We start from the raw sequence: 26,521 nt of genomic DNA, 5'->3' as shown, positions 1-26,521 counted from the left end.
AAATTTATATATAAATATAATATATATAATTTATATATAAAAGAGGGATATGGAGAGAGCTACAGAAACTCCAAAGACTGTGGGTCATGCCCAGGGTAGAACATGTAGTATCACACCCTCTTCCATCTGGCCAGTTGCAGAGCTAAGGTAAGATTAATGAGAACCCCTCACCCCCCATCACCAGGCCATCATGCCCACTGTAATCCCTCCAGGATCTATTTCATGGCATACCTCAGGAAATCCCTTCACCACATATGCCACAGTGTATCTCAAGGCTGCAGGCCTCATTTCTCCAACTGGCTACTCATTGTAGCCTAGCTTTGGTTTTGTTTTGCTCTATTTCAAGGACCATTGGAAAAGCTGTACAGTAATTTTCCTTTAAAGGACCAAGAGGAATTAAGACAAGAACTTATTAAATCTAAGGGAAGAGCAAACTCTGTGACAGGAGTTTTTCATAGCAAAATAACTAAGAACTCAAGGAACATCCCTATGCCCCGTTACTCTGAAGCAGATAAAGAGAAGTCCTGTCAGTCATTTACAACATATAACCTTGCAAATGCTTGTTGTAATTCACAACCTACAAGAAGAAGAGGCCTATTTAATTTTTCAACAGGAGCATGGACAAGAATCTGCCCAGAAGTGAAATTTCAAGGAGTTAAAATAGACCTACCCTCTCTCACAGAACATTTCTAAGAGAGAGAGACAGGATTGCTCCAATCCAGCTGGCAGTCATAAGGGAACTCATCTACAATGTTTGAAATTGCCTCCTTTGCATCCCTTTTGAACCTGCATTTCCCATGTCTCAGTCACTACTCTACTACCTGGCTATACAATGGCATACAATATTTTAAAGTGGATCCTTTTCAATTGCAGGTGGTAAGGCTGATGGGGGAGGAAAAATGGCAATAGTAATTTGAGGAAAAAAGGAGAGAATTAAAGTTAAAATTAATCTGCAAAAGCTATCAGATCCTAAACAAATAACACACACAGAAAAGCATGATACAATCCAGGAAACAATATTTAATTTAAAAAAAACAAGTACAAAATGCCTCTGGAAGTGAACATCAATTTGCCAACATTGTTTTTGCTACACAATTTTAAGAGTTGCAAGTCTTGTTTTGCAAGCACCTATAATAATTTCATATTCTATCTTCCACCAATCTTAAAAAGACTGCTACAAGTTGAAATATCAGCAAAAATGTTTTGCAATTTTGTAGAAGTCTGACTCAGAAAATTCAGAGTCAAGAGATATAAATTTACTATTTGTTAACACATGGAATTAGCATTATGAAGTGAAATTTCTCCAGTACCACAGATCTAAGTTTTCACAGAGATTTCATGTGGCATGCACAGAGCCAACCCATTCTTATTTAAGGCTGAAAAGAGGAAAGCAGACTGTTAAGAATGCAGACTTCCTTTTGCACTGGGTTTTATAGCCTCAAATATGCCCCAACAGCTCCACCCTTAGGGAGTTGCAGAAAAAGACATTTTGGAAGACTGGTCCCTTGGGCACTCAGCTTCAAGGTCAGAATACAAAATTTATTTTGAAACAGCTACCTTGTTGATATAATTGTTTTATCAAATATTCCATACACAAAGTTAGTAAATTATCACGAATTATCAGGAAAAAATGACTGTACTCAAAACATGCTTTGTAACTGTATGCAAAAATACGAAATGGCTATTTTCCACAGTTTATGCCCAAAAGTGTAAAAAGAGTTTAGGTTAATTTATAACCTAAACTTTAAGAACTTGAGTTAAGAAGAAATGTGAGACAACACTACTATCATATTACCATCAATGACATTCTGAATTTTCTTTGTAAGATATGAAACCAAAGATATTTACAAGAACTGTTTCTTTTCTCTGCCCCTTCAGCAAAGTGAAATGTAGCACCAAATAGCTCCAATAAACAATTTGATCTTTCTTCAGTCTCCCCTTCCTAATTTTTTGCAATACTTAGAGCACTACTTTCAAATCTGCTTCAGCTACTCAGCTTTGCATTTCTACACAGCCATACTATGTTTTACCTCTAACAACAGACACATATCTAACTTTGAGACACTTCATTGTGCCACACACAGTAGTGAACAGTTATTCAGATTTAAAAGTGGTATTTTGAACTAATATTGCATATAAAATGCAGATAAAAAACATGAACTGAAAAATTATTTTAGGAAGGGAAATAAAATTCTTTGGTGAGCATAGAGACAATACATGGAATCTGTTTCTTTGCATTAAAATCCTGTCGAGTTGAGTAGGACTCATACTCTGCCACTCTGCGATTGACACGCGTTAAAATCTGCATGAGTTCAAGTTTCCTTGCGTGCTCCTTCAGCATTTTACACAGTGACTGAATAAACCACGAGCCTTCAGCTGAATTCCTCCAAGAGTAATAGCCTGTGGAAGACAGCAATGTCAAAGTGATCAGATGGAGCAGCCTTTGATACAGGACAGGTTAGCAATTAGGAGAACAGTGCATTGTTTCCAATAGCAATCAATGTTTTAAAATAACAACTCAAAACCACCAACCAACAACATGTATATTATATAATCTCCACAAATGCCAATTCAAAATTTTTCATCTTTTATAATCTAAGAAAACCTTAAGAGGAAGAAAATCAAATGTCAGGAACATGATTTTCTGCTGCAGGAATCTTAGTCATTAATCACTTACTAATTTTCATGGGGTACACAAATACAAAGAAGTGGTGACAGTATAGATGGAAAATGGGTTTATGTGTTTCACAAATATGTGCAGAATTAAAGACTGAACCCACTTCTGCTAAGTGGAAATATGACTAATCAAGGGCTCTGCTGCTATCAGTTTTGCTTAAGGATGCAACGCAATACAGTCAATAGACAAATAATATGCTGGTACTTATCATCCACTTCTGCGTATCTGATTGTTTTGTTCTCTCAGAATAATATCTTTTCCTCTTGCTGTAAATTATTTGCACAACTCAAATTAACTGAATTTCCAGCAGATGAACATTTGAGGGTTTGCTAGTGAGAAGGATATATTCAGGGTTTGGTAGGGGTTTCATAGGAACTGAGAATACCAACTACTTCCACAAGAAATCAAGTCAAATCTTAAAAAAGTGATTGAGGGAAGTAAATATTTATTTCCACAAAAGAGTGTATTGGGTCTGGCTGAGCAGGAGTTCGTAACACCCCAGCGCTTTGGCTACTGCTGAGCAGTGCTGCCTCCCTAACAAGGACAGGGCAAGATCCTGTGAGGGGACACAACTATGACAGCTGATGCAAACTGACCAAAGGGACATACAAGTGACAGCACCCACTGACTGGGTCCAACTCCAAGTTGTAATTTATAGCATGAGTACAGGCTGACATGGATACAGTTCCTCACCTGGAGCTGTAGAATAGGCATACAGGAAGTCTGCCTCTACAGGTATTTTCTGACACATTGTTTCTTCTGATCCACTGTCTGTCTCAATACCAGAATCTAATTCTGTCCCTCTACAAGCCTATTTGGTAGAAAGAAGAATGGAAAATAATATTAAAATAGAAAAGTAAAGGCAGTGATCATTAAAAAAAATTGATATTTTGCGTTTTAAAAATTATAACATCATGATTAAAAAACTGCAAAAATCACAAGAATTTATGTGTCACATTTCCATTCAACAGACTCAGAAAAAAAGTAGTAACATTTGTTTAAATCAACTACACAGTTTGGGTAAGATAGATATTCATTCAAAAGTGCACTCAGAAACTCATTAAAATATTACCTAAGATTTTATTTAATACATGGAATTAATGCAACATCAGTTGTTATAAATAAAGCCTACCTAAAAGGGAAAATTGTGCCACTTTAGATCTGAAGAGAATCTTACTCTGAAAGCAATTACATTCAAATCTATTTTAGATTATCTATTTGGATTAACTTTTTGCACTAATAATTGGTGGGCAATGGTATTTCTTTTTAAAACTATCTGATGATCATTGTTCAGCTGTACATTACCTGAATGAAAAAGAGCTTGGGTTTTCCTGCTAAACTTCTGCACCTGTCACCTCTGAAAAGGCTTGTTAGTACTTTCAGTTCAAGAGGCCCATCTGTACCATAGATCAATCCTTCGTCGCCATGGCTTAGCAACACGCAAACAAAGCTGCTTCTCTTGCTGTGATCTTCTTCAGAAACTTGAAAGAAAAACGAGCATTATCTTAACTTCCTGTACTCTCTAAAAATTTGGAACATTTGATCCTTCCTAGGTCACAGAAGTCTTTAAGAACTAATTTGAATGTTTAGAAGCCTCCAAAGTTTTCACTTCTGAACACAAGAAGCCTGGCCACTTTACTTCAGGAGGTTGGGCGCATGAAACCCCAAATTAAGGGCCAACCCTACCCATTGCAAGACACAGCCACAGAGCTAGGCCAGGAATACTGTAAGGAGACAAAAAGAGTATTCCCACAGTGTCTCAAAGTCGGAATGATACACCTCATTCATGCAATAATGGTCAGTCTCGTGATCTGGGATTGGACTGATGGAATACCCTGGGTTTTGTGAAAGAATGGGTGACTTGTTCAAACTTATGAAAAAATACAAACAAGGTTAAAAGAAAGGATCCAAAAGAAATTACGAGTGGTAACTCAAAAAGATGCAAGAGTTTGTAGATGAAAAATAATAACAGTCCCTAAATCTGAAGTCTTACTGTTTCGTGCTTAACAAAATACTAAATTTCTGTTCTGGAAGAAATGAATTGTTTCAACTTTACTCAAGTGATGTACACTCAGGCATTTCTACAATTTATGGACAAGCACTGCATTTAGAAGAGTCACATTTTCAGCTATTGTCAATAGACCAGCTGCAACAATACTAATGAATTAACCATGTCTGGGAACATTTTCTGGCATAAATATTAACTGGCACTAAAGAGCTACATCTATGTTAGCAAACACTTTCATTAAAACAAACAAACAAACAAATCCCAAACAAAACCAAACACAAAAACCAAGACCAGGATTGCTGCAGGCTAACTGCTGTTGGGAATAACCACTTTCACTGTTTAAGTATGACCTGGAACAGTCTGGGAGAGCACTACTGGGCATGAGGCCCAGTCCCAGCAGAGAACCTTCCAACAGTTAACTAGAATGGCCTGTGTTCCAGGGCTACTGATACCTCCAGGCACCATTTAATGTACAGGTCGAGATGTAGCCAAGTCCAAAGAAAACAGGACTGACCAGGTAGTATAAAGTTCTCACTTGAAAGCAGGGTGTTTTGTTTCACAAGTTAAACAAAACCTGAGTTGATTATCCAAAAGAAAATTCGGTCCACACACCTGCACTTCTGGTTCTTCAGTCAGAACCTCTCTTTGGGCCACACCACTAAGCATCAGAACCCCTCTACCCAATCTAGCAGTTTTCTTTCCAACTCACAGAGCTTCAGTGATCCCAGGGTCAGAATATAAATCAGTCTGCATTTAAGTTTCAGCCTTTTTTCCATCCTTCTTTAGAAGATGAGAAAGGATATGGAGACAACAGTCATGGCACAAAAGATGGAGAGACAGCTAAGATGAATAAACATAGAAACTATGATGTACATGTCATCCTTAGCAATAAATCACCACAAAGTGTGAAACATCATCTAAAAGAACCCAGAAAGAAGAGATGTGAGGGCTAGAGATGTATTTGGAAACAGTGGTTGACTTAATGCACGCATGCAACATATAATAACTTACCATTTTTCAATAGTTTAAAAATGCCCTCACATGAAAGATCATTGTTTATCTTTATTTTATATCCCAACTTCATAAAAACTTCTCTGACACTTGCAGCATCTGCATCTGTACCTGAACGGGGCGACATCCCTATACACAAGAGAAATGTGTTACTTTTTATATTATATAGATGGCATGGTCTGATTGAGCCAAATTATTTTTCTTGCTTATAGCTGTACCAGTCTGAAATACTCCAGTATTCCAGATCCACTGCTGCAGAGACAACACTGCATTGTTACATGGGCACACCATCTCCACCCTCTGTACCTGTATTGTAGATTTATCTGCATCTTATTTTTATATCTACTTATCTATTTAAGGACATAAGAAGAATTTCATTTGCAAAACAGAAATCATGACTAAAAGGTAAGACAGACTTAGACTGCTGATCAGTTTTCCTCCTCATTACTGCTACACCCTAATGTGTTCCCTCTATGCATATTTGGAAGAATGGACTGAAATGAATCACACCCATGACTTAATTTTAGAGTGCAATCAAAACTGGTCTGCATATTTAATTTTGAAGAGTAACACACAGCACGAATTTATCTAAATTAAGGAAAAAGGTCAAAAACTTGTGAGTGGTACCGGTACATCTATGGAAATTCTTATTGTTTATTATTACACATTCCCCCATCTCTGGATAATCCATTCTGTAAATGTAGTCTGGCAGAATTCCAGAGTCCATAGACTTGCTAGCAGGTAGGTCCTTTCTGTATAGAAACCAGACAAAATTTAGGCGTTAATTTCTGATCTCTTTTTACAAAATAATGACAACAATAGACCATTTTAGCAAGCCAAATGAAAATGGTAAGGTTGCATTTGTAGTAATCTTCAATGAAACTTGCAAAAAAATTGAAATTAAAAGAATCAAGGAAGAACTGTGTTTAAAACTGTAATGCCTCTGCACAGAAGAACATGAAAACTATGAAAACTTAGTTTAAGGATGCCAATTACTCTAGCAACAAGAAATCAGTTTGACTCTTTTACTATCATCTTTTGAAATCTATGTACCTGGAGGAAAGGTTAGCTCTGAGAAAGCAAATCTGTTCTGAATTCTAAACAGAAGTTATTATAATTGAATTTCCACAAGAAAACATTCAAAACCTAAAAAGATATGGCAGATGTGTGCTCCTTTTCTGCTTAAGCAATAGCCACCAGCATAGTGGCTACATCTGGATGAAGACATCTGGGGAGACAGCCAACACAACAGCTAAGAGCTGTAAGTCTTTTTCAACATCTAAGGGCTAGCTGAGCATGCACCATCCCAAACTATGGCTCATATGCAAGTATGACTGTAAGTCACTTGTCTTACTCCACATACAGCAGCTTGCACAGCAGGATCTCCCCTTGAGCAGGGATGCCTCTCTCAGTTACTCCTTGAGGCTGAGAGATCTTTTGCCACAACAGCTTCTTGCAAGGTAATTGATAGCATGCTAAACTTTAAAATATTAGCTCAGTGATGTTAAGGGCTAAACTTTAAAATCTTAGCTCAGTGATATTAAGGATTGATTGTGCACATATAATCTCTTAGACATAAACTGCTGACCAGACTTAAATTGAAGACTTAAACCAAAAGTACCTCACTTACCCTTTAAAACCTGGAATAGATTTTGCATCTGCCAGATCTTTCCCCAGATGTGGTCCATCTCCTATGTCTGTCATTATTGCTTTCAATTATCAGCTTGAAAATGCAAGAAAATAGAAGTATTATGACAGTTCACAGAACTACTTTAGCCTAGAATATTAGTAGGCAAAAAAAAAGCTTTCTGAGTAATCTCTACACATATTTTATATTTGAAAGAAGAACATTAATTATTACTTTCTAAAAGGACTCTGGGAAAAAGTCTGCAGATCCCTATGACCAAATCATTCAAAAGACCTACAAAAAGCAAGGTAAGAGAGAAACAAATTAAAAAATAATCTTTCAAATATTGCAACGTCCCCACACACACAAGAAATGAAGAACCAAAATCAATACAAGTTACTAAATATGTGCAAAGACTAACATAGATTAGAAATCAGGTCATAGTAGTTTGAGAAATGAGTAATTTCTCTGCATTCAATTTCAAATGAATCATCACTGCATCCCATTCTAACTGGTGTATATGAAGGCAATTACAATAGCAGTGAAATAAAACCACAACAATACAACTTAAATCAGTTGATGAAATGAACCCTATGCTGTGGGCTATTTACTTTTATGAGAACACAAACCAATAAATTATAATGGCTACCAAATCAGAAATAAATTTAAAAGCATTAAGCCTCCTCCTTGGTTACTTTGTGTATACTCATGTAACATACTACCAAAAGTTACCTTAAACTCAAGTTTCTGAAAACTATTCAGAAAATTATGCACCATAAATTTAAACCACCAGATAGGACAAAGTAATAAATGCTTAGAAGTGCCAAGACCTCAAGAAGGTCAAACAAGTCACTACAAGGCAAGAATTTTGCAAAAACTTACTTTAGCAGATATATTTATGGTAAATAAGAAAGTATAAGTAACCAGACCAAGTAGCAAGATTTGCTGGCCAGACATGACGAAGATTCTTATTTAAGGCTTAAGTTCTTTGGGGCAAACTATATTTGCCATCTTACATCACGATATTATTATCATATTAAGTCTCAGCTTTGTATCGGCACTCTTGTTAGTACAACACAAACACCCATTTTTGTGGCAACAATTACTGATACATCAGAAGCACTAATTTGGTTACATATAACCTTTTTAACTTATTTCTAGGAAGACATTTACTTACAGTTTTAGTGGCTTCAAAAGATCTTCAATTTTACTCTGAATATTATTTCAGAGCACTGATGTAATTAAATCTTATTCTTCACCAAATTATTCCAAACTTGACAACTGTATTATGTAATGCAGCAAACAGGGAATTTCCTGAAAATCAAATCACCAAAGTATTAAATAAGCTTAGTATTTTAGAAATAAAATGTCTAAAATACATTTTATCATTTTATTTTAGAAATTTACTTTAAAGACAGTATCATAAAGACAGTATCATAAGGTAGGAACTAAATCTACAATGCTGAATTTGACTGCCTAGCATCTTGATCTGGATTCATTCATCCAAACTTCAAAGTCTAATTCATTAAAACTACTCTGTGGGAAGAAAAAGGCAAGCAACTCCAAAGGGCAATTCAAATACCTATGACCTGTGGCATGACAGTGATCCAAACCTATGCCCTAGGGAGCAGGGAACATTAGCACTGCTAGCAAAGTCTAGTCTACAGTGACAGCTAGTGTGTGCACCCAGCTCTAACTGAAGAGCAGAGCTTCTGATCCCCAGCAATTGGAAAGAACAGCTTTCATTGACAAGGATGCACTAAGTTCTCCTGCTCCAGCACAGCCCAGCTTCAAGAGTTTCTATGACTTTTTCAACCATCCCTACTACAATATGTTGTGATGCACTAAATAGTAATGTAGTCCTTGGGTTTGGTTCTCAGCTTTCCTGAGCTCTCAGCCTGAGCAAAATTTGTAGGAAAACATCCAAGCAGACTGACTGACCATTCTGATGCCACTTATACTCTTCCTTCTCCTGGAGAAGAACTAGGTGCACAAGCACAACCCAAACCCTTCAGTGTGGCTGGGATTAATAAGAGAGACTGGGAAATGGTTAACTTCCTTCATCTGTTCTTTGTCTCTCAACAGTAATAAACAGCCACACCAGATAAAAAAGCACAACATCATGTGCCAAGTCTATTTAATCAAAACCAACTAGCAGGTGCACTGACAGCAGTGTAGCCATGTCAGCACAGAAATCAACTTCTGCTAAACCCCAGGTGCTCATCCCAGCTGCTTGGCACTGTGAAGTTCTGCAGTGCCTGTGCTGCAAGTCCATGAAGGGGAGAGTGTAAACTAGTAAATATGTGCCTCCATAAGCTGTGGCCAGCTCCTGTTTATCAGATGAGCCACCTTTCTCTTCAAGAGCTACTTGAAGAAAGACTCAGCCAAAGTACAGGGAAAGCTAATACTCTCTGGCCAACAGATGAACCCTTGGAATCTCGAGGGAGGGTAAGTGGCTTATTCGGCTCTCCCGGGTTCACATCAGGTGTGCTCCAACCAAACTGCTGAACAGCAGCAACCTTAACTAAGCAAACTGCAGACCCCTGCAAGCACTGAATGCTTCTTACAACGTAAATGTTAAGGCAGGATGCAAACACTAAGAGACATCTTCAACATTTCAGTGACCTTAAAATAAGACTTATCTCCTTGACCCTTTAGCAATCTTAAATTTTAAAGCTGTAAAACTGCTGTTCTTGATCCAGCACCAAAGAAACAATGAAATTGGAAGAAGTAGCTAGCAAAACCTACAATTCCAATAAACTATATTAGTTTCTTTCTGAAAAATTTAAAACACAACTTGCAATACTGTATCATAAAAATACTTACTAAGGTCTCTGCAAGCCTAGTTCACAGCCTACAGTTACAATTGTTCAATGAAGTGTTAAAGCTTCCTGCACTCTACTTCATCACAACTGGAGCTTGTCTGAGAGACTTTACAGAAGCTATAGGGATTATCTAGAAAAACTGGTTGTAACACGTTAAGTATTTGAAATGCGCATGGTTTGTCTTCAGAACAGAATCTGTCACTCACTTTTAATATCCATCAGTTCCTGAGCACCCTCAGGCACCAGATCACCTGCACTTCTTTAAAGAACAAAAGACACCCACAAAGAGATATCTCTTTTGTTGTTAGGCACTCAAATGCTGTTTGAATCAGCAGGGTATTTTGTGCTCTAAAGCAGGGTCATTCAGCAATGCTCTCTGGAGGATGCTGCTGATTCTAACAGGCCACTAAGAATTGCCTCATCTTGCTTTAGGTAATGTAGTGATGCCATGCATTTCCCTGTGGAGGATGATCTCATCCTGGTGGGGGGAGGTGTGCGGGGAAGAAATCATAGCAATGCTTTAAAAATTTATTACAAATTTTTATTCTGCTCTATGCTATTATTTTCTCTGAAAGCTTAGGTAAAATGAGGTTTCCACTGTAAGAAAATATAAACAACAAGTTCTTAAAAAAAGCAACAGCATTTTTATAATCTAGCAAAATATATTCTGTAGATTTTAGGAAGCTTATTTTAGATTTTAGGAAGCTTATTTTATAATAGTGTGTCTGAAAAAAAATACCATTAAAAAAAAAACATGAGACAGAGACAGCAAATACAAAGGTGATGCTACAATGATCTTTACTAAGTAGTAAGAAAAAGTGGCTCAAAAAGGTTCAAAGCTGTGCTCTGCAAGCTACCAAAAATGACCAATGTGTCTGTACAGCAATAAGAGCAAAAATATTTTTTCTCTACATAAATGCAGTTATTCCAATGCTTTTCTTTTGATAGGAAAACAATAAATAAAACAACTTTTTACTCCATTCCAGCCTGGATTTCCTTATTCTACCTGGACCTAATGAAAATAAATTCACATCATCATGTGTCACCACTGCCATAAGAACCACCAGGTTTTTCTTATTAAAGCAATATTTATTTGAAATGAGAACCAACAACAGAAATGAATGGCATAGTGATAAAAATAATACCAAAGTTTCCGAGATGGGAGAAAGCAAATAACTAAACTGTCTTTAGTTACCAACTGGATCCTAAAATATGCAAACCACAGGAGACAACACATGTTCAGTATATATCTGTTGCTACAAAGCAACTAAAACACATGTTCAAAACAGACATCAGCAATGTAAAACATCTTCTTAAGGACAGGAAAAGGGCAGTTTTCCACATCACATGACTGCAAGAGAAAGTGTCAAGCATTCAGAGACGGTGTTTTTTGTACATGAACATATACAAGACATATCATGATTCTAATGCAGACATGCAAATTAAAAATTTTCCCCTCTACAACGTATAACGCTAAACAATAATTATCTGACTAATAAGAGAAGGAAGATATAGAAGCAGACTATATGAAAAAATGAAAGACATTTGAAATATAGCATTACATTTTCTGTGACACCCTACTAAATACTGCTACCACAGACAGAAGCAGGCCCATACTGAGACAGCTCTTCCCATTGCTTCTGGTCTGGATGTAGTTGCTGGAAAGCCCTGACAGCGGGCCAGCATTCTGATCTTCCAAACCAAACAGACTTTTAGGTACTCAGCATGAAACTATAAAATCAGCTGAAATTACTCCAAATGTAGAAGGGGCCTTGGAGTTATTAATTCACCTGTAGCTATTAATCACATCACCACTGCTATAAGCAACAGCCATATCAGGCTCCTTAACATGAAGGGCACGGTGTGTTAGTTAGAAACCTACCACCTGGCAAGCAGATACCTGAAGGAGAGGGTAAAGCCGAGTCACAGGGTAAAAGACGATAGATGGCCAGCCCTATCCTTCAGCCCAGCAGAGAACAGACAGCACACAACACGCGTCGGGCAGGGCGTGTTGCACACTATCAAAAGTTAGCCACAGTGCCTGCCAGGACCCCAAGCATGCTTTTCGTCAGTACAGACGAGGTTTAACACGCTTTGTTTCGGAAGATCCAAATACAGCTTCTGACCCCGTGTTTCCGGTTAATGGTCTACAGAGGGGTCACCAGAGAACAGCTCAGAATTACACCGCCTTTTTTTTCCCCCTTCTCTTTGCCCTCTGTTTTGACAGCTTCTCCACAAAGACAGGCTGAAAGGGAACAAACTAGCTACCTTAAGCTTCTGGAAAGCTGATACCCGAGGCCCCGCGCTCTGCCTCGGGGCAGGGGGAAGCGGCAGGAGCTGGGATGGCACCGCGGGCGCTCTCTGCCGCCTGGCCCGCGGCCAAGGCCGGGGCTGATCCGCCCCCACCACCGAGCGACCGCCGGGCCTGTGGGGCCGGGAGCCCCGCGGGCAGCCGGGGGAGCGGCGCTCTCAGCCAGGCCCGCCCCGGGCGAAACGCAGCTCCCCGGAGCCGACTTCCTCCGGGAGAAATGCTGGCGGCCACGCGGACCTGGAGAGCCACAGCCTGGTCCACCCCCCCCCCACACACACACACACTTTGTTCAGCTCCGCCGCCGCACGCAGATCCCGGCGCCGCCGCATCCTGGCACCACTGCCACTCACCGGCTTCAGCCTGCTCGCTGCGCTCCGACCTGCGTTTTCCCGAGCCTGGCTTAGCTGCGCGCCGCTCAGCGCGGAGAAAGCCGTGCCGGCGCCCGGCCCGCCTGGCGCCCCGCCGGCCCCGCCCCGCGCAGGGCGGGCAGCGCGCACCAATGGCGGCGGGGAGCGGGCGCCGGCGGTGAGTCGGTGCCGGCGGGAGCGGCGCGGGCGAGGCGGGCTCGGCCGTGCGGGTCCTCCCGGCGCGGAGGGAGACGTGCGAGGCCGGGCTGAGGAGGCACGGGGTGGCTGCTCTGCTCTCCTCTCCTCTCCTGGCAGAGCTCGCTGGGCCGGGCCCTCTGGCGGAACCCTGAGCCACCGCGCCCTGCGGGCTCTGAACGCTGAGACGGGTACGGCTGTCCTTGCTGCTCTTGGGTGTGAATGATGTAACCCAGACCTTGTCAGGTTTGCGCTGTTGCTTCAGTTCCTCTGCCTGCTGAAACAAATGTGCCGTTCTGGTACGTTTACACTATGTTGGTGCGGCCTCATATTAAATGCTATGTGCAGTTTTGGGCGCCCTGAGGATGATGAAGGGCTTTGAGGGGAAGCCGTACGAGGGACAGCTGAGGTCACTTGGTCTGTTCAGCCTGGAGAAGGGGAGGCTGAGGGGAGACCTCATTGTGGTCAACGTCCTTGTGAGGGGAAGGGGAGGGGCAGGCACTGATCCTTCTCTGTGGTGATCGCTGACAGGACCCGAGGGAATGGCCTCAAGCTGTGTCACGGGAGGTTGAGGTTGGGTATTAGGAAAAGGTTCTTCACCCACAGGGTGATTGGGCACTGGAACAGGCTCCCAGGGAAGTGGTCACAGCACCAAGCCTGACAGAGTTCAAGGAGCATTTGGACAACATTCTTAGGTACATGATGTGACTCTTGGAGGTGCTCATGTGCAGGGCCGGGAGTTGGATTAGAGATGATCCTTCCAACTCAGAATATCCTGTGATTCTGACAGAATGTGGTTTGTAAAGGAAATGGCAATCTAGAGTAATCTGTGGGGACAATTACTAAATGAGCAGCCCCCCTCTTGACCTCAGTGAGCGAGATGCCCATGGGTGAGCTGGCCTGTACCATGGCAGGACCTTCCCTTGGACGGGGTTTTCACCCACCTGCATGGTGACTGTCCCTGGCTGCCCACAGACCTGCCTTGCACAACAGCACTCAGACGCTGAAAACTGATTTTTGGCTTCATCGTCAACTTTCAGGTCAGTTAGTTTCATATTTGTACATCGACCTTCAGTAGCAGAAGTCAGATAACATTGGAAGTTATGTATTCCAGCTTCTCATAACAGGTACTAACCTACTTTTTCAGGTCTTATCACCAGGTCTGACGTACTGAGTTTTGCACTTGCAATCTTAATTTGAGGAACAGGTTGTCCAGAGGAGTTGTGGAGTCTCCCCCACTGGAGATACTCAGGAACTGACTGGACACAATCCTGTGCCATATGCTCTAGGATGACCCTGCTTGAGCAGGGAGGTTGGACCAGGTGACCCACTGTGGTCCCTTCCAACCTGAGCCATTCTGTGATTCCATAATTGTAGAGGCCACATCCTCTATTAGGAGGGCAAGATGAACATTTGTTATTGGGAAGATGAGTAGTGTTTGTTAATATGCCACTCATCAGCTGAATGTAAGGATAGCTAAGCTAATTTTCACTAACATTAAGGAATTTAATATGTTCTTCTAAGGCTGAATTGGTAGCTGGGAGAAAATCTCATGGATTTATTTGTGTCAAGGACCATGAATTCTGCCATAGAACTATGTTGCATGGTACACACCAGCCAGGAAGTAGCAGTTGATTTGCATGTCTCAGCTTCAGTTGTCAGCAGGTGTGGGTAATTTGTTTTGTTGTTACCATGAGAAGTAAAGGGAGAAGTAGTCTTCCATAAAATAGAGAAAATGAAATAGCAAGTTCTTTCAGTCATTGCTCAGGAAACATTTTTCCAGGCTCTCCATGCAGTCATCCTGCTGAGTCAATAACACTGAAGTCCAAACATGTTGGTTACAAGATTTCTTTCAGTCAAGTCAAACAAAAATAAGTACTGCCCTTACTTCTGGTGGGATATAAGAGAGGAAGATAAAGTGAGAATTTCCCAGTGAATTCAGAAGGCTGGTCTGTAGGTGTTAATTGTATGTGCTGTAAATAGATGTGTTGTGTTATAGTTCACACAGGAATTGAAATTGCATTGAAAAGACTTGACATGTTGGATGCTTGAGAGACTGAGTGTTTGGACTGCAAAAATCATGATAGTTTCAGTTTAAAGTAAGGGTCATCACCCTTCTCTTAGGTTCAGGTATCCTCCCAGCTGTGTTTCTGCAAAAATACTGCCTGATATAACTAGAAAGTTTAAAATTAATAAAGAATTATGGGGCTTCTCCTTTGCTTTCCTTTTTTAATGGTCACCTTTGGGAAAATGCTGATGTAGGGATGTCTTCTGCACCCAGTTAATTTACAGCCAGCAGCACCAAAATGAAACTGAAAGTTTTGTTAGCACTTCTGAGAAATGCTGATTGCTATCTATAATCTACCTTTCTATTCCAGAGAAGAAACTAAGAGCATAAAAAAGGAGTGAAGAAAATGCACAGGTCAGAAGATGGACAAGGGGGATAGAGGTAATATGTTTGACCCCTGTTAGAGAAAAAACATTCTGTTACTTAGACTTGATGCAGGCACTGACTATCAAGACATTGGCAAGCTTAGAACAGTGGGCAGAAATGTAACTGTCCAGGAAGTTTTGTTTTGTGGAAAACTTGGAGGGGGAAATAAGAGGATCTAAAATTTGGGCTTCAGGGCTCCACAAGAATATTTAAATACTTACATTTGCCTTGTGGATCCAGCTTGTTAAAGGTTTGAATACTTTTGAGTACACTCAGTTTCATTTTTATCTTTCACTGCACCCCAGGAGCTGTTAGGAGAACCAAGTGGTTATGCTGGGCAGAACAAGATTCCCCTTTGTGTTTGTTACGTCTTGCCTCTCTTCCTCTGTTTCACAGTTTCCTGGCAGTGCTTTTTACTGATTTGCAGGTGTTCCACTTACAGATAATTGTACATATGTGTGTTTATGCTTTACTACATTACTCTGCAGCTTTTGGATTACTTTATGGGACTAGAAGCTTAAAGGTTGCAAGATAGCAAGAGTTACTACGTGGTTCTATTTCTTGAAAAGAGATAAGATTGCTGTTTTAAGGTTGTGAAAAATACATGAGCTTTTAAAGCAGGTGAAAGTATGAGTAATCAATAGCAAAGGTCAGCATGGAGAATGGAGCTCTCATTTTGGATTTCAGTTCTTTTACTTCAAGATACAGAACTCAGAGTTAAAGTCACTGAAGTCTTCTCTGAACTCAAATATTGTACTACCCTTACAAATTAATTATTTCATTTGTCTCCCCAACCATAAAGGAAAAATATTTTTTTACTCTTAGTATTTTTTACTCCTTACTAACATTATGTGCCTAGTCAACAGTTTGTATACTTTCTAAAGTGTGTAATACCATTCTGTAGACAAAAATGAAAATTTCTAAGCCTTCTTTCACTGTCTTTATTCTGTTGTGATTATCTTTGATAGTGTTAATATGAAGCTCTTGTACTTCCAAAACAGTGTGGAGACATTTAATATTAAAATGAGTATCATAGCAAGGTTAGGTGTTGATTTGGAACATTGGCTACTCCCAGTTAATTAATAAATTACATTCAACAAAACCAGAATCAAAAGCAGCAAGGAGTACAGGATATATTAAATTAAAATTGCCTTGCAAATGGATTGATACTGATTTGACTATCTGTAATTGCTTTAGGAGAAATGAAGAGAAAATGGCAAGAAAGACTGAAGAAGGTGGAAGAACTAGCGTCTCACTATGAAAGAAATCCTCTTCCTACAGTTTATAGACCAAGACTGTCCAAACCCTCTATGCCACCCTCTGTTTGGAAAATATTTTCTCGACAGGCTGAAGCTTTTTCTTACGTAAAAACCTGCAAAGAGGTATATTATGTGTTAGGCGAATGTCTCTACTCTTTATATACTTTCAAGATGGAACATAATTTAAAAGTGCTGTTGGGAAGTGAAGTCTTTATCAGTTTACAAGATCTTTTTCTTCCAATCCTGAAAGAGCAAGTTGTTTTTTTTTGTCTTTGTAGATCATGTTGTACTGGAGGTATCTCTAAGAAGTACTAGTTCCGTTCTAACATACAAGTTGATAGGTGGTGATAACTTTGAACAGTAAAAGTGCTTTTTGGGAACATTGTAGTAATAAATTTGTTCCTTTTCAAGATGAACAAGCTGTCAGGGTGGGCAGGAGAATGGGAAGGCAGTGAGAATTGAGTAGGAAGAAAGAGGAGGAAAAAAATGAGAAAGAAAAAGAGATAAAGAAGAGGCAGAGACTAAATAAAAACAATACAACTTTCCAGTAGCATCTGAGTAGTAAGTTCAGATGATTAGAAGTGATTAGCCAAATAAATATTGTGTGAAAGGTATCCTCTGTTTTCAGTTTAACACTTTTCAAATTGAATGCTATTTTTTAAGAAAGTATTGTGTTTTTCTCCATACCTGTTTCAGGTAAATACCTGACAGCCTGTTTTCCAAAATGGGTTCTCACTGGCTTGGCAGTAGTTTTTTTCTATTTTCATCTCAGATTTCCATTTTTGGATCTAAACAACATAATGTCTGAATAGTATTTGCCTATAAAGCTTATACTGCCATCATGTCCATGAGGCTGCTCCTTTCAGGACATTGTTCTCCCTTTAGATGCACTTGATATTGATCAGAAAAAAAACAAGAGTTTAAAGACAAAACACTTTACATTACTGCACAGCAGAGAAGAGCTTCAAAGTTTTACCTGTGTAACTGAAATCAGAATGATGTTCTAAATTAAAACTAGATGCTATTGAGTGTGGAAAAGGATCTGTTTATAGTTCTCTAGTATTTACTAACTAGATGTCAAGTAGGAACTTAGGAAGATCTAAACTGGTTTTTTGAATAAAACTAACAAAAAGCATTCAATGTTTTTATTTAAAAAGGATGTTCATGTGTTTGCTTTGGAAAAGAACACACAGACTGGACAGAGGTTTTACCTTGTGACAACATATGAACAGCTTTGGTTTTATTACACGTGAGTATTTGAGAAGGTGCCCTGTACGTTAGGAAAAGGTAGTGGTATACTGGATATCCTACCTAGTAAGAGCTATCACTGGATAGGTATTCCCAGAAGCCATCTGCTGCTCTGAGTAGCACAGAGCTGTAATGGGTTACCTGAGGTTTCATCTTGGCAATGGGAAACATCTTCACGAGGACAAAACAATATATTCTATAGTGGGTTTCAACTTTCTTTTGAGTAGCAGGTTGCCACTATTTCCTGTGAATTAAGTACTCTGTCTATTGAACTGAAATTTATTAACAGAAGATTTGCTTTTGCTGTCAGCTTTCCTCAGGGGATCATACCAACACATGACAAAAAAATACTTCTCTGACTAGTCATACACCAGTTTCAGTGGGCGTTAATGCAGATGTCTGGAAACTGATTTATGGGTTTGCATTTGCATGATGTAGTTCCAAGTATTGACAATTCAGTCACGTACTGAACTTTTTCTCCCATTTGTTTCTTTTACAATAAAACATTTGGCTATGAAGTGAAAGAAACCTGAGTCAATTTTTATACTTAAAGCCTGATCTTTTTCTGAAACTGACATTGAGATTATTTTTCGATTTAGTTAGAAAAAACTCCATATAATCTCTTTGTTTTGCTAAAGACATATGAGTGATAACTTAAGTTTTTTACTGTAGTTTTCATAGTTCCTTGAATTCTCAACATTTCTGTATGTGTTGTAAGACTGGGGTGGGGGTGTGGAGAGGAGAGTACTCTACAAAATTAAAGTCTAGGCCAGACAATCTTTGCTAATACTTGATGCTGATGTTAGTTACTCATTTTTCCAAGCATTATAGGGCTACTACATTTTTAAAATATGGATGGTTGATTGCAGAAGAAAATATGTGGGATCCTTGTTTGCAACTGATAAGCATGTTTATCGTGATTTGTTTTTGTTTCTCCTTAGCCAAGGTTGCAAAACAAGTCTTATGCATTGCTATGAAGTAATTCCTGAAAAAGATGCTTGCAAACTTTATTTTGATTTGGAGTTTTACAAACCAGCAAATCCTGATGCAGATGGCAAGACTATGGTCATGAAGTTAATTGAGGTAAACTGGAGCAAAGTCATGCTGTGGATGAATATGAATTTGTTGTTAATTTAATATGAAACCAAAGTATTTACCACCTTATATAGATTATCCTATAGTAAAATTAAAAGAATTGCAGACCCAGTGATTATTTTTAATTAAGTAAAAGTGCTATTTTAATTGAAGCAAGGGTTTAGTCTAAGCGAGACAAAAAACTTAATTCAAAGACAAAAAGAATGATGGCTGTTGGACTGTTTTTATTCATGGTAGGTTTACTGACATGTTAGGTTTACTTTCGAAGGTTGTGTTATGTGCTCTGCCACTTCAAAGCTGTAAAACTGAAGGAATGGTCAGGTACTCTTTAAAGTAGCATCAATAAAAGTTCTATTCGTATATTCCTCAGTTCATTCCCTTTGCCCAGTGGTGCGGTTGTGTATCAAAGCTTAGCTGAATCTCTCCTGAAAGTTTCTTTAGATGACAGTTCATTATAATTTAGTTAAATGATGATGTAGAGAGCATCTGTGACTGCATTTACCAGTTTGGCACCTACAATTAAATACCTTTACTAATTATCCATTTTATTAAATAGTGCAGCTTCCATTTTATTGCATTTTTTTTGTAAATGAGCTCTCTGCAAGTTCAATATGGCATTCATACATTTTTAGAAGAATATCTTCTGTTTTAATAAGATCTCATAGTGAGTGGATGTCTGTTTGTGAGACTTCTGTCACCTACATGTCTCTAGCTAGAAGTGAACAAAAGTAAAAGATTATTGAGGTAATTCCTTCATAAAGAACCCTTAATTGATACAGAATCTGGAGGGGTTTATCCATTGTGGATCAACTCTGAAATGTAGAGATTCCTCAGGTTAAAAAGAGGATTTTGGTTTTGCTGGGTGGGGGATCTGAGCTGCTAAAACCCAAAGCTTCCAGATCATTAGGTTCTGAGTCCCAGTCCTAAACATGAGTAATCACTAGCTTGGTTTAGGAAAGGTTTTTTTTTAGAGCTAATTTAGAGTGAAATCTGTCTTCTGCTTAGTTATTGTTCATTGGGCTGTACCAATGAATTAGCTAAATCATAACAGTGGATTTGCTCACCAGTCCTTTATATCATGACAGCCTCCATCTTCCACTCCTGGTGAGTCTGCATTGCAAACATTGTCACTGTGAGTGGGAACTGCTTTGTGGTGGAAAAAAACCTGCAGGGTAAAGCCTCCTAACCAGACTTTGACCTGAGAAACTGAAGTCTTCTCAGCTTATCACTGTTAGTTAAGTGTTTAGTGACTTGCATATTTAAGGAAATAAAGTCTAAGTCAAACTTGGTTAAAATGTTATATGGGTTAGTTTGAATTAAATTGGTTTTTTCCTCATTTTGAGCATACAAATAATCTTGAGAAAAATTTAGAATCTGAATTTGTGTTAGGTTTTATAGATAAAACTAGTAGAGTAAAACAACATAATTAATGTGCATAATTTCAGCTTGTCAGCCAAAAATTAAAAGAATTTTATGATGTAAATTGTTCATCAGAAGATGTCTTGAACTTGGATTCTAGTACTGATGAAAAATTTAGTCGGCACTTAATATTTCTACCCCAAAAGACTGTATTTAAGGATAACACTCATATTGGTAAGTGTGTTCTTTTCTCTTACACCCAGAAATAAAAGGTGAGGTTTTGACTTTATACAGTGCCATCTCTCATATGAGTATTTATTTTAATGGAATTATATGTGAAAACAAATATGTATTCCCAGCATACACATAATTACTATTTCATTAAGCCTCATTTTTTCTCATCTTCTACTTTCTTTTCCTATAATTAGCATGTGTGTTTGCAAAAATGTAATTTTTCATGCCTGTATGTTTTATTTACAAAAATTGTGATTTCTATGAAACTGGCAAGTCTATGACTCCTTAATTTTCAGATTAATGTCACTCTTAACAATTAAAGCTGCTGGTTTTTGCTTGAAATGCAGTTAATTTCTGCTCCAGCACATTGTCAGAAAGGCAGGACAAAGATGATTTCAAGCCACCTGTGCATAAACATGCTTAAAAGAAAGCTGAAAGCAATTTAAATTGCAACTCCAACACAGAGAATTGCCAGTTTAGGGTTGTCTTGACTCATTTGTGTGCCCCAGTAGTCCTGTAATGAATTATGAGGATGATGATTTTGATGCTTGATATGCTGAGTCATTCCACTGATATGTAGCATGGGAGGAACAGTATTTCATATTCATTCATGTTCCCTGTGGAAGCTTCATCCAACAAGTGCAGAATCATCCTTGCCAGTATTCCTTCCACTCCATAGTTTTTTCCCCACAATACAATGTGCTGTATTTATTCTCATCTCTTGCTTTATCCCTAGAACTAATTTGGCCATGGTTTTTATTTGTCTGTCTTTGGTTACTATCTAGCAGAGCCTGGAGGTACAATGGGAGTTGAATTACAATACTGGGAGTTTGAGAAGTCATTACAAAATACTTTTGTAAAAGTAATTTGTTGTTTGAGTAAGCTTTGGTCAAGCTCTTACATCAGTAAATACACCATGAAGCTGCAAGTAAACATTTCAAGTAGTGAGGGGGACAATCACAACCTTTTTAGAATCCTAAATCTGAGCTTGTTAGTATTTGGGGTTGTTTTTTTCTTTTAAAGACATCTAGTACAAATTCTTGCAAGGCATTAGTTTCTCAGTCACTGGCCAGAACCATTTTATACACTGGGCTGGTCAAAATATTTCTTTTTAAAAATCCAGAAGGGCTAAAAAGACCCTGAACTTCAACCACTTCCATCTTGGCTGTTTTGAAAAATGTTTGCACAGAAATGCTGTACGTTCTTTCTTGACTCATAAATGACGTCACCTGCTTCTGGTCTTTTTTGGTTGTTTTTAAGGTAACTTTGTGAGAACCATTTTGCAGCCTGCCATAAGATTAATGGAGAGTAGGGCTGTTGTGATTCCAGCAGAAGAAGCAGGGCATGTTTTCCAGTGTTCTGCAGGATTAGATGGTTCTCTTACAAACCTCACAGCTGTTGAAGATGATTCTAAAGATGGGCCAGCCATTGCTCATGAAACAAAGACTATGGAAATGCCACACCAGGGAGAAAATCTGGATTTTTCCTTCCTAATAGTAAAGGATAAAGAAGGCAACAAGCAGCTTTTTGTGGATCTAGGTAAGTATAAGTGTTTTTAAATGCCTTTAGGATGCAACAAAGGTTAACAATGAAATGTTCCTTAATCTTCATTTGCTGTTGTCCCTATGGTCAGACATTAAATACATGCTGGAACTGTCATCATGAGTGCTATACTTTAAAGAACCTTAGCTTCGCAGTCTATGGAACTTCTTATATTACCACATTTAATTATTTTGTTCTGAAGTTTAAGGTAATTCTTTCCACACAAGACTATTTTTTTCTGCCCTTAAGGCTTTAGTGCTCCCATTTGGATTGAAAGAGGATAGCATATATTGTATTTTTGTTATTTCAGTTGAATTAGAAGCTGCTTAATAAAGGAACAAGTCTTACAGGCATGGCTTTCTGTATTCTTCTGCATGTATGAATTGAGCCTTCTTTCCCTGTTTAGAATGGCTGCTGTTAGCTTTCAGTGATGGAATAATAGAAATTTTGGGTTGGGCACTTCGTGGCCCAGCTGGGCATAGCCTGCTCATGGTATTAAAATGTTATAAATCTCCAGGAGCACAACACCCACTGTCGAACTAGAGTTTGAAAGTTCCACCCTTCTTTGACTCCGTATCTGTGTTTTTTTTTTTTTTTTTTTAAATGAGGCTGCAGTGACAGAAAGCTTTGTGTTCTTCTTGTATGAGCTCCTTAAGTGCTTTTCTCTTCATGAAAGTCAAATGCAACCTGCAAATAAAACTCACTTTCTCAATCAATTATTAGATAGATTTTGCAATGTTAAGATACCTGATCATTGTTTTGTTGTTTTGAGATTGGAATTAAGCTTTCCTGATACCTACCTCAGAAAAGTTATGAAGCAATCCACAGAAACCAGAAAGTTTGATACATAAAAGTGTACACGTGTGCATGATCTTGCTTTGTTGCATTTCTTCTGTGGGCTGTGAGCCAGTTAGTAACAGTTTTTGTCCATTCATTATACTCTTAGTTGGGCCTAAGGAAAATTGTTTAATTTACAAGTGCTCAGTATCTTAACTCCTAGCCAGCATTGCCCTGTTAAGAAATATCTGTTTTCCTGTAGGAGTTTATACAAAGAATAGAAATTTCCGGATGTATAAGTCATCAAAAGCAGGAAAAAATGTGATTCTGAAGATAGCAGAGGATAATAAGTTTGTCCCCAACTGTGAAAAGGATGTTTCCTTGGAAGAAGCATATTTTCTTTCCTCTTTAATCTGCAACGTTGGGTAATTACTTAATTCCAGTCAAAAGTACAGTATTTTTAAATATCTATTTTAATGATATTTCTCCTGTAGCAGTTACAAATAACTATTCTGAATAAGCAATTATTCATTCAACATTGTCACAGTGTAATTTAGGAGTTCCTAGTAGAATTTCTTGGTTTTGAAGAAAAAAAATTTCTTGGTAGTCTTGTTCTTTTGTTAAACCTGCCTTCAAATGTGTTACAGCCTCTGAATTGTGCCTCATTTCTCTATACAAACTCAAAATGCCAAAACATAACCATTATTAAGTTTGGTCAGATTCTGTGTAGTTCTGGATTTCTAGTCAGTTAAATACAAGAAGTCTGAATATTTTTCAAAGTTTTCCTACTTTCATAGAGAGTTTCTGTCCATGTTTTCTTGCATACCAGATTTCCCATTTGATACAGACCTCTCTGTAGGCTGGGTACTTGTACAGACAATAATCATGTTTTCGATATCTAATCTAAACCTCTGATATTACATACCTTATCTTAAGAAGATCCTAATCATTGCTGTAGCAAAAAGGTTAAAATAATATTAATATTTTTATTGAAAACATATTTTTGTTCTGACTTCAGGTTTTATATCCTGAAATGTTTATTATCCTGAACTGATACCAGTAAACCACACAGTGTATTCAGATCATAGGCATCAGCTGAATCCACCATAAATATGGATGAAAAATTCTGCTGTGTTGAATTTAGACTTCTTTTATCATCTGGCTTCCAGTTAGCAATATGGCAAGGAAAAGCAGATCATTGTAGAGAGAAAAAAAGAAAATGAAACCTTCCAAAGGGTATATTTGCATAAATACTACATTAGAGCATATCCTGCTGTAGGAGTGTGGACCAGCAGTTGTTAAATGGGTGGGTCCTGAGACTTTGGCCAGGAACCAAATGTTGCTGTCGGGGAGGAGGAACCCCTGTCCTGTGGTGGGAATCAGGGAAACTGCCAAAGCCAGACGGGAAAGTGCTCCAGGAACAGTGAAAGGTGCACAGCGAATCACAGGCTGGTCAAGGTTGGCAGGGACTCCTGGAGGTCTCCTGGCCCACCCCTGGGCCCAGGGCTGTGTCATGTTGTGCCACCCTGTGGGATGTTACAGGGAGTTATATTGTACTGTGTTATGCTGTAAGAATCATATTCTTTTCTTTGTATTCTCCCCTTTCTTTAGAGCGAATGATGACATAAAAGTTCTGTCATCTGGCTTTTCAGAGGAGAGAAAAATGTCTGCTTTTTTAAACAGTAAAACTACCAGAAGCAGCAGAGGTACCTCAAACCTTTTCTACTGCATAGAAAAAAAAATACTCTTAATTTAGATGTTCTGTGACTTGTACACCTGGTAATTTCTAGGAGGGCCCTTCGTCAGCTGCCTTTCTGCAGGAGGCAGAGTACATCTGCACTGAAGGATGCTCTGCAGCACCTGAATGCCACTGACCCTCCCCTCCTGTATCCACAGCTGTCTCGCTTTATCCCAGCTCCCTCTGCACCTTGGGGGTGGGGTGGCACTGTAAAGATCTACAAGAAAGTAAGAGTGGCTTTATCCCTGATTTTATTTAAAAGTGTGATGTGATTCCTGTCCATTTTCTGCCTATGGTCTATATAAAGTGTAAGTGTTACAGTGGCATATTACAGTGGCAAACCCTCTAACAGTGTGTGCTTGTGGCCTTTGGTTTAACAGATCCCATGGAAGGTTACCAGGGTTCGCCATACCCAGAAATTGATAATTTTGTTCGTTCTTTGGTTAATAAAGATGGACTACAAGGAGGTAAAGAGACCACCTTACTATTTACAAATGAGTCTTCTGCAGCACTATTTCAAAAGAATTTAAATAATTAATTATTTTTTCCTCAGGGATACGACAATGGAGTTACTTCTCTCTCAAAGAACTACTTATTTATGATATTTCTGGTTACCGTTGGTGTGAAAACATCGGAAGAGCTCACAAAAGTAACAATATAATGTATGTTCTTTAACTATTCAGTTTGAAACAGCTTTAGTTATTTTCCTGTTCAACTGTTATTCTCTAGAAATGCTGAAAAAGCTCTTATGAATACAATCAGCAACTGTTACAATTTTTTGCTGCCTTGCTGTGTGGGGATACAATGTTTTAATTACAAAAAACTGCCTACAAAACCAAAGAAACTATTTATCCCCTCCTCAAGTTTACTTTGTGATAACTGGACTTTTATGTCTAATAATTGTATGAAGTAATCTTCATGGTATTTAAAATATGGGCCCAAAGATGCTAACATAGAAGTCAGAGTATGTTAAAGCTATTAAACAATACTATGTTTTGATACCTCCCAGTAGGAAGCTGAAAAATAAGAAAGCAAGCAGACTGCTTTTAAATTAATTACAGTGCTTCCTAAATTACATTCTTATGTTATTAAAATGACTCTGTCATTTTAATAATTGAGAATTACTATTTTAGAATGGTAATTCCTGCCACATGAATCAAGATGAGTTTTGCTAGTGACTCTACAAGGACTCAGACTTCCTATAGTTTTAGCAAAATAAATGATGTGTCAGACTTGTCAAAAAGCTCAGTATCTCCAGAGAACAGCTGGTCTCAAGACTTCCTGTTGTCAGACAGTGAGTGGGAAAACACAAGTGACGATGCCTGTTTCCTAGAAGCTGCTGAAGATGTGGAACTAGCTGAAGCTGCAGATGACAGTCTGAATTATGCCATGGAAGAAATCACAGATGAAGTTCTTTTGGAAGCTCTAAGGAAAGAAGACCCCTACACTAAACAAAGCAGCTAAGCACAGGCCTGGCTAGCAGTGAATGACACTTGTGTGTCACATGCTGATGTGAAAGTTCCCGCAGGGTCGTTCACAAGCACCACCACAAGCTGTAAGACAAAGAATGGAGTGCCTGGATGAACCTCAACAGGCATGAGGAAATCATGAAGATTACATGGAGGCTGAAGAGAACTGGACTAAAAATCTCCTTATGAATGCTGCTTCAAGCTTAGCACCTTTAATGCTCTTTGCGGTACAGTTTCTATTTTATTAGTTGTATGTCCAAGTTTTATTGAGAAGCTAACAATTTATGGACTTCTTATTTCCATAAATGAGATAATTTATTTCAAATAGAAATTTAATAAAAATATTTGTTTATTCATCTTTGTTC

The 26,521-nt window shown here is 38.6% G+C and overlaps 2 protein-coding genes across 3 annotated transcripts; one reads left to right on the top strand and one right to left on the bottom strand.

Moving 5' to 3' along the window:
- Positions 1–1,000: 1,000 nt before the first annotated feature.
- CASP3 (caspase 3) lies at positions 1,001–12,915 on the bottom strand. 2 transcript variants are annotated; one of them, XM_053940069.1, is made up of 8 exons: positions 12,810–12,915; positions 8,501–8,637; positions 7,327–7,419; positions 6,324–6,448; positions 5,697–5,825; positions 3,983–4,158; positions 3,371–3,488; positions 1,001–2,400 (listed from the first exon to the last, which is right to left on the bottom strand). In XM_053940069.1, the coding sequence occupies exons 3-8, from the start codon at positions 7,398–7,400 to the stop codon at positions 2,174–2,176; spliced, it is 849 nt and encodes a 282-aa protein (XP_053796044.1). In that variant the 5' UTR covers positions 7,401–7,419; positions 8,501–8,637; positions 12,810–12,915; the 3' UTR covers positions 1,001–2,173. The 2 variants fall into 2 exon arrangements, with proteins under 2 accessions (XP_053796044.1, XP_053796045.1); XM_053940070.1 differs by lacking the exon at positions 8,501–8,637 and having other exon boundaries at positions 12,810–12,908.
- Positions 12,916–12,978: 63 nt separating this feature from the next.
- PRIMPOL (primase and DNA directed polymerase) lies at positions 12,979–26,518 on the top strand. The gene is made up of 14 exons (XM_053941632.1): positions 12,979–13,300; positions 15,380–15,450; positions 16,633–16,817; positions 17,852–17,943; positions 18,884–19,025; positions 20,483–20,630; positions 21,891–22,169; positions 23,212–23,374; positions 24,561–24,655; positions 24,740–24,785; positions 24,823–24,914; positions 25,068–25,154; positions 25,241–25,359; positions 25,849–26,518. The coding sequence occupies exons 2-14, from the start codon at positions 15,432–15,434 to the stop codon at positions 26,149–26,151; spliced, it is 1,770 nt and encodes a 589-aa protein (XP_053797607.1). The 5' UTR covers positions 12,979–13,300; positions 15,380–15,431; the 3' UTR covers positions 26,152–26,518.
- The last annotated feature ends 3 nt before the right edge of the window (positions 26,519–26,521 follow it).

This window comes from Vidua chalybeata, chromosome 4 (assembly GCF_026979565.1).
Source record: "Vidua chalybeata isolate OUT-0048 chromosome 4, bVidCha1 merged haplotype, whole genome shotgun sequence".
In the NCBI taxonomy this organism is placed as follows: domain Eukaryota; kingdom Metazoa; phylum Chordata; class Aves; order Passeriformes; family Viduidae; genus Vidua; species Vidua chalybeata.
The sequence above is the reverse complement of the archived record's forward strand: the minus strand, read 5'-3'. Positions and strand labels throughout refer to the sequence as shown.